Source organism: Anabrus simplex, chromosome 1 (genome assembly GCF_040414725.1).
Source record: "Anabrus simplex isolate iqAnaSimp1 chromosome 1, ASM4041472v1, whole genome shotgun sequence".
In the NCBI taxonomy this organism is placed as follows: domain Eukaryota; kingdom Metazoa; phylum Arthropoda; class Insecta; order Orthoptera; family Tettigoniidae; genus Anabrus; species Anabrus simplex.
Window position 1 is genome coordinate 710,173,216 of NC_090265.1, and position 14,423 is coordinate 710,187,638.

Here is a 14,423-nt window from a genome sequence, read left to right on the forward strand (position 1 = left end):
ATCCCAGGGAATCACTGGATAGGTGGAGGGAATATTCTGAACATCTTCTCAACGTAAAAAGAAATCATCCTGGTGGTGTTGCGAACAGCCAAGCTCATGGGGGGGGAGGAAAATGATGTTGGTGAAATTACGCTTGAGGAGGTGGAAAGGATGGTAAATAAACTCCATTGTCATAAAGCAGCAGGAATAGATGAAATTTACCTGAATGATGAAGTTCAGTGGGAAGGCAGGGGTGAAATGGCTTCATAGAATAATAAGATTAGCATGGAGTGTTGGTAATGTACCTTTAGATTGGACAAAAGCACTAATTGCATCTATCTATAAGCAAGGGAACAGGAAGGATTGCAACAACTATCGAGGTATCTCATTGATTAGTATACCAGGCAAAGTATTCACTGGCATCTTGGAAGGGAGGGTGCAGTCAGTAGTTGAGAGTAAGTTGGATGAAAACCAGTGTGGTTTCAGACCACAGAGGGGCTGTCAGGATCAGATTTTCAGTATGCTCCAGATAATTGAAAAATGCTGTTAGCGGAATAGGCAGTTGTGTTTATATTTCATAGATCTAGAGAGAGCATATGACTGGGTACTGAGGGGAAAAAATGTTCGCCATACTGGGGTATTATGCAATTAAAGGTAGATTGTTAAAATCAATGAAAGGCATTTATGTTGACAATTGGGCTTCAGTAAGAATTGATGGTAGAATTTCTTGGTTCAGGGTACTTACAGGGGTTAGACAAGGCTTTAATCTTTCACCTTTGCTGTTTGTAGTTTACATGGTTCATCTGCTGAAAGGTATAAAATGACAGGGAGGGGTTCAGTTAGGTGGAAACGTGGTAAGCAGTCTGGCCAATGCTGACGACTTGGTCTTAATGACAGATTGTGCCGAAAGCCTGCAGTCTGATATCTTGGAACTTGAAAATAGGTGTAATGAATATGGTATGAAAATTAGCCTCGAAGACTAAATTGATGTCAGTATGTAAGAAATTCAACAGTATTGAATTGATACAGAATTGATACAAAGCTAGAACAGGTCGATAATTTCAAGTGTTTAGGTTGTGTTTTCTGCCAGGATGGTAATATATTAAGTGAGACTGAATCAAGGTTTAGTAAAGCTAATGCAGTGAGCTCGCAGTTGCGATCAACGGTATTCTGTAAGAAGGAAGTCAGCTCCCAAACAAAACTATCTTTACATCGTTCTGTTTTCAGACCAACTTTGCTTGAGAGGGAAAGCTGGGTGGACTCAGGATATCTTATTCATAAGTTAGAAATAACAGACAAGAAAGTAGCGAAAATGATTGCTGGTTTAAAGTTAAAAATTTCATTGTTCCGTATTGAAGAATATCACAGTTAAAATTGAAATAATTGAAAAATAAATTCAACCTATTAAATTTATTTTTTCAATTATTTCAATTTTAACAATGATTGCTGGTACAAACGTGTGGGAACAATGGCAGGAGGGTACTCGGAATGAGGAGATAAAGGCTAATTTAGTAATCAGATCAATGGATGAAGCTGCATGCATAAACCGGCTTCGGTGGTGGGGTCATGTGAGGCGAATGGAGGAAGATAGGTTACCTAGGAGTATAATGGACTCTGTTATGGAGGGTAAGAGAAGAAGAGGGAGACCAAGATGACGATGGTTAGACTCAGTTTCTAACGATTTAGAAAGAAGGTAATAGAACTAAATGAGGCCACAGCACTGGTTGCAAATAGAGGATTGTGATGACATGTAGTAAATCACAGAGGCTTGCAGACTGAACGCTGAAAGGCATAACATTCTTTAATGTGATGTAATGTTGTTCATATTTCGAATGTTAGAGAGCAGTTGATAGATATTTTTTACCTCATAGCAAACTTATGTATCGTGGTTCTTCCCCAGAATGGTATGTGTAAGTATTGCATTACCTTTACACTATGCTGTTGGAGTCTGTCGGTTTCAGTATCATGTGGTGCGAGTGAAAACACTCAAAGGCATTGAGTACAAGACAAGTAAAGGTCATTTGTAGCCTGAGTGTAGTGTTCTAGTTTGTATCATAGCATTATTACTCAAAATATTATAATGGTTACTTCCTCTCTGTATGGGAAAATCTTTTCCTATTTGTGCGATGCGCAGATGACTCAAGATGATTCTTGGGGTGAATTTATCCCTGAATTAGACTATTTACAAAGTGACAGTGAAGACAAAGTAGTCCCTCCAGAAACTAAGCAAAATAAAGTGCGTGATTCACATCATCCAGTTACTCCTCAGACGTTCCATCATTCACAGCTAATACAGGGTTGACCATTGAAATTGATTACAAAAGTGATATTAAGTCATAGTATTCAAGTTCTTTAGCATTTTCCAGTCATGAAATTACCAGTGTTTTTCCCCATTGCAGCATTGGGCTTGTCATTTGGATTGCCACACCATACGGTTGAAGTCTACTGAAGGTGTGCACAAGATTTTAATTGTCTAACTTCTATAGTAAGAGCAGTGCTTGACTACTACCACTAGTAGTAGTGATATGTGGCTATGAGGTTGTTTACGTCTATTGTTATTTACGTAGTTATTTACGGATTTTATTTGGTATTAATCATGGTCGTATCATTTATTATTTGTGTGTTGTATGATCTGTCTTGTGTAACAAAACATGAGGTTATGCCACGTCACGTCTGCTTTATGTATATTGATATGACTTTATTTAATGTAAGAACACTTCATTAACAGTATATAATCTATTATTAACTGTAAATATGATGTATAAATGCAATGTAATATTGTGCTACACAGGGTAATAGCCCAGAACAACGCATCTTTGTCACTAGAGTTGTATAGAACATTCTATTCATTTGTACATAGGTTATTGGAGATTTGAGAAAATACGAGAAAACATGTTGCATCATACTTTTCTAGAAGCCTGGCAAGGTATATAAAGAGACAGCCTTGGGAATTGGAGTGGAGTTGTTAATGAAAATAGTTAATCAAGTGTGTGAACTCGTGTTGTGATGCTGATGTAGCAGTCAGGTGTTTGTCAAGGTGGTGGTTCATTAATGTGTGTATAACGTGGATATAATTTGTAAATAAAATAGTGTACACAATTGACAGCATACCGTGTATGCGTCTTTGTGAATGCGATACTTGTTGCCATTGATGCTTTCACGGCCCGTACTTATAGACATGATACTGTATTGGCTTTTGGGCGCATGCCGTGTCAAGAAAATAAGGTGAAATTCTTTACGTTGCTCAGAGAACTGTGCTCTGCGTCCTCAGAAGAAATCTCGACTGACCACGAGAAAGAAGCTGCTAACAAATTATGTTGGTGTTCGAAAAGGAAGGCTAAATTATGGAGGGGACACGTACTTGGTGGTGTAATAAATATTAAATCTGAAGAGAGTTCATTAAAATTAAATTTGTTTGGCAATGCAATGCTATACTTTAAAGTATAAGAATTACCCTATTTCCTACCCTTTCCTGTTTGACCAGGCTTGCCTGGGAGGTCCAATGGCCCTTTTGAGGGCCCCAAAAAGACTTTGATAGCAATAAAGCGGCCGGCGGAGCTGTCTATAATAAGACCATGACAGATGCCGCTGTAAGACTTGCTAACAAGTTTCTAAGTCCCTTGTTGTTTGAGTCATCAGTCCATAGACTGGTTTGACGCAGCCTTCCATGCCACCCTATCCTGTGCTAACCTTTTCATTTCTACATAACTACTGCATCCTACATCTGCTGTAATCTGCTTGTCATATTCATACCTTGGTCTACCCCAACCATTCTTACCACCTACAGTTCCTTCAAAAACCAACTGAACAAGTCCTGGGTTTCTTAAGATGTGTCCTATCATTCTATCTCTTCTTCTCATCAAATTTAGCCAAATCGATCTCCTTTTACCAATTCGATTCAGTATCTCTTCATTTGTGATTCGATCTATCCATCTCACCCTCAGCATTCTTCTGTAACACCACATTTCAAAAGCTTCTATTCTCTTTCTTTCTGAGCTAGTTATCGTCTATGTTTCACTTCCATACAATGCCATGCTCCACACGAAAGTCTTCAAAAACATCTTTCTAATTCCTATATCAATGTTTGAAGTAAGCAAATTTCTTTTCTTTAGAAAGCTCTTCCTTGCTTGGGCTAATCTGCATTTTATGTCCTCCTTACTTCTGTCATTAGTTATTTTACTACCCAAGTAACAATATTCATCTACTTCCGTTAAGACTTCATTTCCTATTTAATATTTCCTGCATCACCTGCCTTCGTTTGACTGCACTCCATTTTCATCTTGTACTCCTTACCCAAGACTTCGTCCATACCATTCAGCAGCTTCTCGAGATCTTCTGCAGTCTCAGATAAAATAACAATATCATTGGCAAATCTCAAGGTTTTGATTTCCTCTCCTTGGACTGTGATTCCCTTTCCAAACAAATTCCTCTTTGATTTCCTTTACTGCCTGTTCTATGTAAACATTGAAAAAGAGGGGAGACAAACTGCAGCCTTGCTTCACTCCTTTCTGGATTGCTGCTTCTTTTTCAAAGCCCTCGATTCTTATCACTGCAGACTGATTTTTATACAGATTGTAGATAATTCTTCGTTCTCGGTATCTGATCCCAATCACCTTCAGAATCTTAAATAGCTTGGTCCAATCAACATTATCGAATGCCATTTCTAGATCTACGAATGCCATGTACGTGGGCTTGTCCTTCTTGATTTGATCCTCTAAGATCAGACGTAAAGTCAGGATTGCTTCACGTGTTCCTGCATTTCTTCTGAAAACAAATGGATCTTCTCCCAACTCAGCTTCCACTTGTTTTTCCATTCTTCTGTAAACAATACGTGTTAAAATTTTGCAGGCATGAGATACTAAACTAATGGTGCGATAGTTTTCACACCTGTCAGCACCGGCTTTCTTGCCGAAAATCAGATGGGACTTCTCCTGTCTCATACATCTTACACACTAAATGGAATAATCTTGCCATGCTGGTTTCTCCTAAGGCAGTCAGTAATTCAGAGAGAATGTCATCAATTCCAGGTGCCTTGTTCCTATTTAGGTCACTCACAGCTCTGTCAAACTCTGACCTCAAAATTGGGTCTCCCATTTCATCAGCATCAACTGCCTCTTCTTGTTCCAGAACCAAATTATCTACATCTTCACTTTGATACAACTGCTGGATATGTTCCTGCCATCTTTCTGCTTTGTCTTCTTTCCCTAGAAGTGGCTTTCCATCTGAGCTCTTAATATTCATACACCTAGATTTCCTTTCTCCAAAGGTTTCTTTGATTTTCCTGTATGCAGCATCTACCTCTCCTAGGACCATACAACCTTCAACATCCTTGCACTTCTCCTTCAGCCAGTCTCTTTAGCTACCTTGCACTTTCTATCCACTTCATTCTTTAATCCCCTTTATTCTTTTCTGCCCTCTTCATTTCTAGCATTCTTGTATTTTCGTCGTTCATCAATCAGGTCTAGTATCTGCTGAGTTATCCACTGATTCCTAGTTCCTACCATTTCTTCAGCAGCCCTGCAGACTTCATTTTTCATAACTATCCACTCTTCCTCTATTGTGTTTCCTTCGGCCTTTTCATTTAGTCCTTATGCAACATGTTCCTTGAAACAATCCCTCACACTCTTTTCTTTCAACTTGTCTAGATCCCATCTTTTTGCATTCTTTCCTTTCTTCAATTTCTTCAGCTTCAGATGGCATTTCATAACCAACAAGTTGTGGTCAGAGTCCACGTCTGCTCCTGGGAAAGTTTTGCAATCTAACACCTGGTTTCTGAATCTCTTCCTAATCATAATGAAGTCTATTTGATACCTTTCAGTGTCTCCAGGTCTCGTCCACGTATAAAGCCATCGTTTGTGATGTTTGAACCAAGTATTGGCAACGACTAAATTATGATCAGTGCAGAATTCAACCGGTCGACTTCCTCTTTCGTTCCTTTGTCCCAATCCGAATTCTCCTACTGTATTACCTTCTCTTCCTTGGCCTACCACTGCATTCCAGTCTCCCATCACAATTAGATTCTCGTCACCTTTTACATATTGTATTACATCTTCTCTATCTTCATATATTCTTTCGATTTCCTCGTCATCCGCTGAGCTAGTAGGCATATAGACCTGCACTATTGTGGTGGGCATTGGTTTGGTGTCTATCTTGACGACAATAATTCTTTCACTATGCTGGTCGTAGTAGCTTACCCGCTGCCCTATTTTCTTATTCATTATTAAACCAACTCCTGCATTTCCCTTGTTTGATTTTGTGTTGATAATTCGGTAGTCGCCTGACCAAAAATCCTGTTCTTCCTGCCAATGTACTTCACTTACACCAACTACATCTAACTTTAGCCTATCCATCTCCCTCTTCAGATTCTCTAACCTACCACAACGATTCAAACTTCTCACATTCCACGCTCCGACTCGCAGAATGTCGGTATCCATCTTCCTGATGATCGCCCCCTCTCGTGTAGTCCCCACCTGGAGATCCGAATGGGGGACTAGTTTACCTCCGGAATATTTTACCCGGGAGGAAGCCATCATCAATACATTTTTCATACAGAGAGAGCGGCATGTCCTCAGGAGTTAGTTACGGCTGTGGTTTCCCGTTGCTGTCAGCCGTGTAGCAGTATCAATACAGCTAAGTCATGTTGAGTATTATTACAAGGCCATATCAGTCAATCATCCAGACTATCGCCCGTGCAACTTCCGAAAGGCTGCTACCCCCCTTTCGATGAACCATTCGTTAGTCTGGTCTCTCAACAGATACCCATCCGATATGGTTGCACCTGGGGCTCGGTTATCTGCTACATTGGGACACGCAAGCCTCCCCACTGCGGCAAGGTCACATGGTTCGCAGGGGAGGCTAAGTCCCTTATCCGTGCTAATGCGCACGCGCGGCTAGCGTGGTATATAAGCGCCTGCAAGCTGCTGCTTGCTCATTCCGAGCAGAGCAGAGAAAGAAGAAGCCTTTGTCGTGGTCAGTCGAGATTTCTTCTGAAGACGCAGAGCACAGTTCTCTGCGAAACGTAAAGAATTTCACCTTATTTTCTTGACACGGCATAAGCCCAAAAGCCAATACAGTATCATGATACTTGTTAATAAATGTTCTGAGCAATGTGATATTTAATGTGACTTCAGGTGGATGCCTTGGAGTAATAACATTGACACTTCGTTTCAGGTGGTTGCTCTGGTTCATACTTTAATAAACCATCAAGAGACCAAAGTGAAGACTGTTATGATCGTATGTCCATTTAGCACAGTGCTCAACTGGGCCAACGAGTTTAACATGTGGCTCAGGGAGACGGACCAGGTGTGGAAAGTGAAGGTCTACGAGCTTAGCAGGTGAGAACAAGGTTACAAGCCCATTTTAATTTATGAGTCTGAGATCTGGTTGTCAGCAAAGAAAGATGAAGGAAACTTATAATTGCATTGTCATACGCCAAATCGAACTAAGTGCCAAAAGGAACATTCCGAGAAATTGAGGCTCAAAGTTATAGATAAATTGAAAAATCTGCTGTTGACTCTGGTTTCTAATATTTTGTATCGACAATTTACACAGTTATACTTTTCTTTTTATACTTACAGGAACCATGCAGCACATTTCCATTCTGAATTACGTTACTTTTTCCAGATAATTGGGATATGGTCCGTTTTGGTGTACAAAGTATTTTGATTTATTCTTAATTCACATTTAGACATTACAAGCAAAGATGAATGAACAAATAAAAGTTAACAAAATACAACAACTCTGATACCCTTGGTAAAATAAAATCCATGTGCCAGTACCTTTTCAAATTAAACTGCATATGAATACCCTTGAAAAGCATACTTCATGCAGATTCAGTTCCGATTTCCTCACAGGTATTGTCAGAGCAGTCATGTTCAAAAGTAGTGATGTTTTGTACACTAGCACTTGTGGTCCTTTCATAAAATGAATGATGTACTGGAGGGATGTATTTCAGTAGACTTTTCACATCGTTACGCTTGTCTTCACTCAGAGGTCTACCCCTTGGATAGAGTATTGGAAGATCAAGTTCACTAAGGTTTGTTGGTCTGCCCTTTATTCTTTTGTTGAAGTTCGCTGAAAAGTATTCATAGTCCTCGTTGTGAGTGTATTTATAATCCATTATGCCAGGCTTTCCTTTTGTAAATCTCATTTCTTTGTTCTTATGCCATTCAACTTTGTCACCCGAATCATTCTTTTTACAGTTAAAAAGATGTTGGTGCAGAATTTCAGTACATTTAAAATCTTCTGTTTCCATTGCACTTATTTCAAAAGCATTTTTTCTTACTCTTGCATATGAAATTATGTCACGCCACTGTGATGGAGCATAGACCTCTGGGTGATACTTAAGCTTTCTCTCTATATCTCCAAATGCACTGTCGTTAGGTAGATAAGCATGTCCTGGTTCAGCGAACTTGTGGATAACTTCTTTAATGCTTATCTCTGAAGACTGGGCCACAAACATCCAGAAACAAGTCATCTTGAAATTTCTGTTCTGCCCACCGCAGCTGTCTGACCATGACTCTTCAGGTATTTTAAGATGCAAAATCCTATCTCGTGTGCACCTCTGGATGCCACACTCTCATCCCAAAGATGCATAGTGTCTTTATTAGAGCAGAAATCATGGATTTCTACATTGAAACAAGAAACCTGTCTTTTGTAGTAGACTTCTTTCGTGGTTAAGGGAGGTAAAGACATTACCTTCTGCATGTCGAATGATATCACGCTGAGTCCATCTTCAGATTTGCTCTTCAATTCGTTGTTCATAGCATCTCTTGCACATTCTGCTTTACGGTGATGAAGTTCTAGCTTTGCCTTCAACTGTGTCACATCATTAGGAAGATTACTGGCTTCAGCTGACTGAATTTGAATTTTCACACAATCACATGTGTGGCATGTGTCCTTTTTAGGGGCACGGAAGCTTATATTGAAGTCACGCCTGAAGACTCTCATACAGCGACTGACAAGGCATCTTCTGAACACAACCTTCTTGTTTAACTTTCTCAACAAATGGCCTGTACATTAAATTTAAATTTAGATTAGTATTCAATTACTTTTTATTTGAATCCTTCCTGGTGTAGTGGCTACAAACTGCAGGGAAGCTTTCAATGTGTTCTCTAATGAGGTCTACAGTACTGGAGGTACTTTTATTATGTGGTTCATGCATCCCTCATTGGTCTTGTATTGTACCTGTCTTAGCCTTCAGCAGTGCCCTATGAATTTTAGCACTGCTTACGTGCAATGTCTTCATAAACGTGCCTTTGCATACCTCAGTGTCCCCATCTATAGATGAACGTATGAAGTATTTTCGACTGAGATTTCTTGAAGAAATGTCTACATTTATCACTCGCCTGTGGCTGACACCGTGGCATTTTATAGAGCCAATAATCAATGCTGTTTGTGTAGCCCAAGAATCACAGTTGTAAAACTGACCAAAAAATGCTCTCCTATCGTCTTTTGACACTTTGGTATGACACTTCTTTAAACATTTACACTCATAATCTATGAAGTGTTTTTCAGGAACTAGTCCTCCTTTCACAGTTGTGTATGCCTTTCCTCTGATTCTGTTGACCTTCCTAACGGTTTTTTTTTTTTTTTCCCCACTTTGCAGGGTCTCCTTTCTTCTTTTTAATGGGACTGAACGTGGGTGCTCCATTCTCTTCTTCCTTTCGTCCAATTCCTGTCCGATTTTCCCTTTTTCTGCTGGTTAATTTCCTTTTCTTCTTTGCGCTACATTGTTCTACATCCGTATTTGGCTCTGAAAAAGTTATAGAAAAATATCTGTAAGCGATACAATTTTGCATTGGAAATATTTGCCAAAGCGGACAAACTCCAAATACAACATAACAGCGACTATTGGAAACATATGCCAAAGTGAACCAACTCCAAAGACAGTACCACTATGACCTCTATTCGTGAATTCACCTAACTAATGAAGCTACTGGTATTTATTCTTTGGATACAATGAATCGAGTATGGTAACACTGGCTCTCAGAACAAAAGAGTAGCTATGCTCGAGTATAAACGCGCAAAATGCAAACGAATAGCTGTTCTTACTAACCTCAAAATAAACTAAACACATTTACTGTAAAAATATTGCAAAACTTACCTTCACTCGCATATTCTTCCCATTCCTCAGTGTCAGACAGGTCTGAGAAGCCAGAACTGAAGTCACTTTGGATATCTGCTGTTATTTCTGCGATGTTTCTGGAAGAAATTAAATGCCTTGCTCATGGACCATTTCCTTCCGAAGCCATCTTCTTTCGGTGTTTGGTTCACTCTGTCAGAATGAAATCAGTATAACCAACTTTATACCACAACAACTTTGTGATGTCACTTCCTCCTGGCTCATGATAACTTTAGACCACTTTGGCACAAGAAAGATATTACTATCTATATTCACGTTATACCAGTTTACGAATAAATCAGATTTTGGCGCTTGGTTTGATTTGGCATGTGACCATCCAATTGTGAGAGGAAAAATAAGGAGGAGGATCTTCAGACCTAACAAGAGGAGTCTTTATTGCAGGGGACACAGCTTTTGTCGAGCTTTTGCAAGGGTGCAAAATCAATATCTACTGTATTTATTTTGCATATTAGACCTTTTTTTTTTTCCCTCCATTTTTACTGCTGCAATAAGCAAGGGGATTCATTACGTGAGAACCTCCCATTTTGTATGGCGAACATACAGCTTTAGACTTACTGAACAGTAAATTGTGAACAGACAACTTTCAGGGGTACTTACTGTGCTGTACTGGGACACCACTACATAATAAACAGAACCCTGGATTCCCCTTTAAGTTTTGGAAAATATTTCCTCGCTTAATGGGCTCGTTTAGTTTTCAACAAAAATGGTCTTAGTAGGGTATTTCATTTATTTACACTGTTTATGCCCACATTGGAGCACCAAAATCAAACCTTATACAACAAAGTCTTCAAAGAATAAGTTCAGCTTTTAACACTTGAAACTTTTTTCCTTTCCCTAAACTTCTTCATTCTGGATGATCTTCTATAGATATAACATACTGCTTACGCTGCGATATTTTTAGTGATACTCTTATGTACTTGTTATTTAGAATCCGTTTCTCTTCTTTATTTTCAATTTGATCTTCAGTAATTTTCAATTCTTCTGAATTCATTTGTATTTCTTTAAACCATATGTTTTTTGTTTTACTATTCCAAAAGAAATCGAGAAGTTGTTTCAGGAGTCTAGTATTTGGTAAACGGTATTTATGTTTGTATAATTAGTCTGCTATAAAAAGATATTAATAGGGATTGTATACAAGCCACCTAAAATAAGACAGACTGATGATTTTGAAGAGGCATTAGCAAATCTTATCTCGGCATATGATGGTATAATCATGGGTGATTTTAACACTGACCTTTTAAAGCAGACTAGTGAAGCGAATAACCTACTGAATTTATTTCTCGCCACAAACATAACTATTTTACCCCTCAACGCTACTAATCATGTTCATTACTCTGACCGCACAAGTCATACCTTAATTGATCTTCTTGTGACAAATCAACTTCAGAAAGTAATTAAACACGGACAGATCCCTGCTCCTGGCATCTCTTTATATGACCTATTGTACGTGTTACTCTACGCGAATACCCAAGTACAAACCACGCTACATTACAATACGAGACTTACGACATGTGGACCGGAATAAACTGCGCCACGATGCATATAACTTGCCTTGGGACAGTATACGTAATTTTCAGAACATAAACTCCAGAGTAAGCAAATTCAATTCATTGGTACTGGAAATATTTGACAAGCACGCACCAAAGAAGCAGGTAAGAATCACTCTCCATTCATCCGCGTGGCTAACGGCCGAGATAAGATCTGCTATGGCCAGTCGTGACAAACTGTACAGACATTACAAACTGATGCATGACACAGATGATTTTGAGCAGTACAGGATTCTGAGAAACAGAACCAAGCAACTAATTAGGAATTCTAAATATAAATACTTTCAGGAACTGATGAACACTAACAGCCCAAGACAAAAATGGAGTAAATTACGTACGTTAGCTGTAGGTAAAACAACATGTACCAAGCATATCACTATATGCTTTAAATAATTATTTCACACGGCCAAGAATAGCCTCTACCTCCTTCCCTAAAAGTTCACTACCCTTGTTTCAACAGCATTCTGTGCATGAGCAATTCTCTTTCAGAAATATCACTTTGAATGAAGTTAAAGGTGTGATATACTCTATTACATCTAATGCCACAGGTAATGATGACATTCCTGTATCGCTGATTAAAGACATCTTGGGAGCTGTTCTACCAATACTAACTCATATATTTAACTACTGCCTGACAAACGGAGTGTTCCCAGATGTTTGGGAAGATGCACTAATTAGACCCATCCCGAAGAGCTCCAAGTTAGATTCTCCTTCAGATTATCGTCCAATATCCATCCTACCACCCCTATCCAAGGTACTTGAATGCTTAGTTCACACACAAGTTACTGAATACCTTACCAAGCATTCCCTCATCAGTCCCTTCCAATCCGGCTTCAGGAAAGGACATAGCACCGCGACAGCTTCACTACGAGTGACATATTATATTAGACGTGCAATGAACCAACGGGACGTGACTATACTGACATTATTAGATCTCGGCAGTGCTTTCGACACTGTCAACCCTCAGTTACTACTGCACAAACTTCGAGAACTAAATTTTAATACTGTGTCGCTTCGGTTCTTTTCCTCTTACCTTGAAAATCGCCGGCAACGTGTGACAGTGGGAAATGTGACTTCAGGGTGGCAAAGTAAGACCTTCGGTGTACCTCAGGGGTCAGTCCTGGGACCACTGTTATTTATCATCCAAATTAATGATATATCAAAAGCTTTTAAATTCTGCAAATTGCAAGTATACGCAGATGATGTACAAATTTACTGTCATTCAAAACCGAGTGATATTGATACTGCAATTACTAAAATAAATTCCGACCTAAAACATCTTAGTGACTATGCAAATAAAAGCAGTTTACTAATAAACCTGAATAAAACTCAAGTTATTATTATCGGTACCAGTAAAAACCTATATTCCCTCAAGCAATGGGACATCTCTCCAATAATTTTAAACAATAAAATCATACCCTACTCTACTTCAGTGACTAACTTAGGAATTATTATAACTGAGACCCTAAATTGGACTCAACAGGTACACAAGGAGTACACAAATGCTTATATCCTTTGAAGCGATTCTGTAATGCATTCTCGGTTCGACTTAAAGTGCAACTAATTCACTCTCTTATACTACCTATACTTGACTATTGTGACACTGTGTTGACTGAAATTACCTGCGACAGTAACAAGAAACTGGACCGGAGCCTGAATAGCTGCGCAAGATATATATCTTCAGTCTGCGATATGATGCTCATATATCACCCTATTATAAGGAACTGTCGTGGCTTCGAGTGCACCGGCGCCGTGAATTTCACATGTTATCACTACTGCACAAAATACTTTCCACTAATACTCCCAACTATCTTTCTTCACCTTTTTCTTACCTCTCATCATATCATGACCACAATACGAGATCTGGCTTCTCTCTTACCATACCTGTAAACCGCACTGCTGCTTACAACCGCTCCTTCATAATCTCTGCGTCCAGGGCATGGAATTTGATACCTGCGAACATTAGGGACAATCCCTCTCATCGCAAGTTTAAAAAGGTGTGCCGCGAGTATTTGTTGAGTAGATCCTGCTGACTTGCTGGATAATTGTTGAGTGAATGAAAGAATGAATGGGATGAATGAACGGTTTATTGCAGTTACATCACTTAAGTGTATTTTACTTTGTGTGTTTTAAAATTTTCTTTTATTGTCATTATTAATATTATTACTCTTGTTTTTGCTATTAATATTATTTGTGTTATTTGTATTTGTAAGAACTGTTTAAGTTATGTACATGTATACTCTTCTAGTGGTTAAGTGTAAGAGTGGGCCTTGAGCCTTAACTTCGCCACCAATAAAGGCGTTATCTATCTATCTATCTATCCAAAGAATGCAATCCTCTGTTTTCGCATTGTGTCAGATCGATTCACTTTCCTTGTAAAGTACTGAATTTGGCCGAAGTCTCCACTGGCCATCAATCTGGTGTTTTTTATTAACAATTGTCTGAAGAATTCTTCTATCAACTTTCTGCAGTTTGTCTGTTGTTGATTGGGTTTTCAGTTTAAATAATGTTTCACTCACATATGTTGCTTCTGGCTTGACGGTGTATTGTTGTATGCAAAAAAACTATTAAGCAGAGATCAACAGCTGCACACTCAGTTGTGCTGAACACACAATACTGTACACTTGCCGCAAAGTATAGCAATTATAACACACACAAAATAACCCGGTATTGTTAGAATACCTGTAGTAGTCAGTCGTGTTGATAAACTTTTTTCTTTTGTTTGCAGTGGATAGGAATAGGTCAAAATATTC

At 38.9% G+C, this 14,423-nt stretch overlaps 1 protein-coding gene across 4 annotated transcripts in view; it reads left to right on the forward strand.

Moving 5' to 3' along the window:
• The window catches only part of LOC136856717 (transcriptional regulator ATRX homolog), a 462,565-nt gene that overhangs the window by 206,405 nt on the left and 241,737 nt on the right, over positions 1-14,423 (forward strand). For all 4 annotated transcript variants that reach the window (XM_068225163.1, XM_068225164.1, XM_068225166.1 and 1 more), the window contains exon 13: positions 7,150-7,313. In XM_068225163.1, the coding sequence (XP_068081264.1) occupies positions 7,150-7,313 (164 nt within the window). The remainder of the gene's footprint in view (positions 1-7,149; positions 7,314-14,423) is intronic.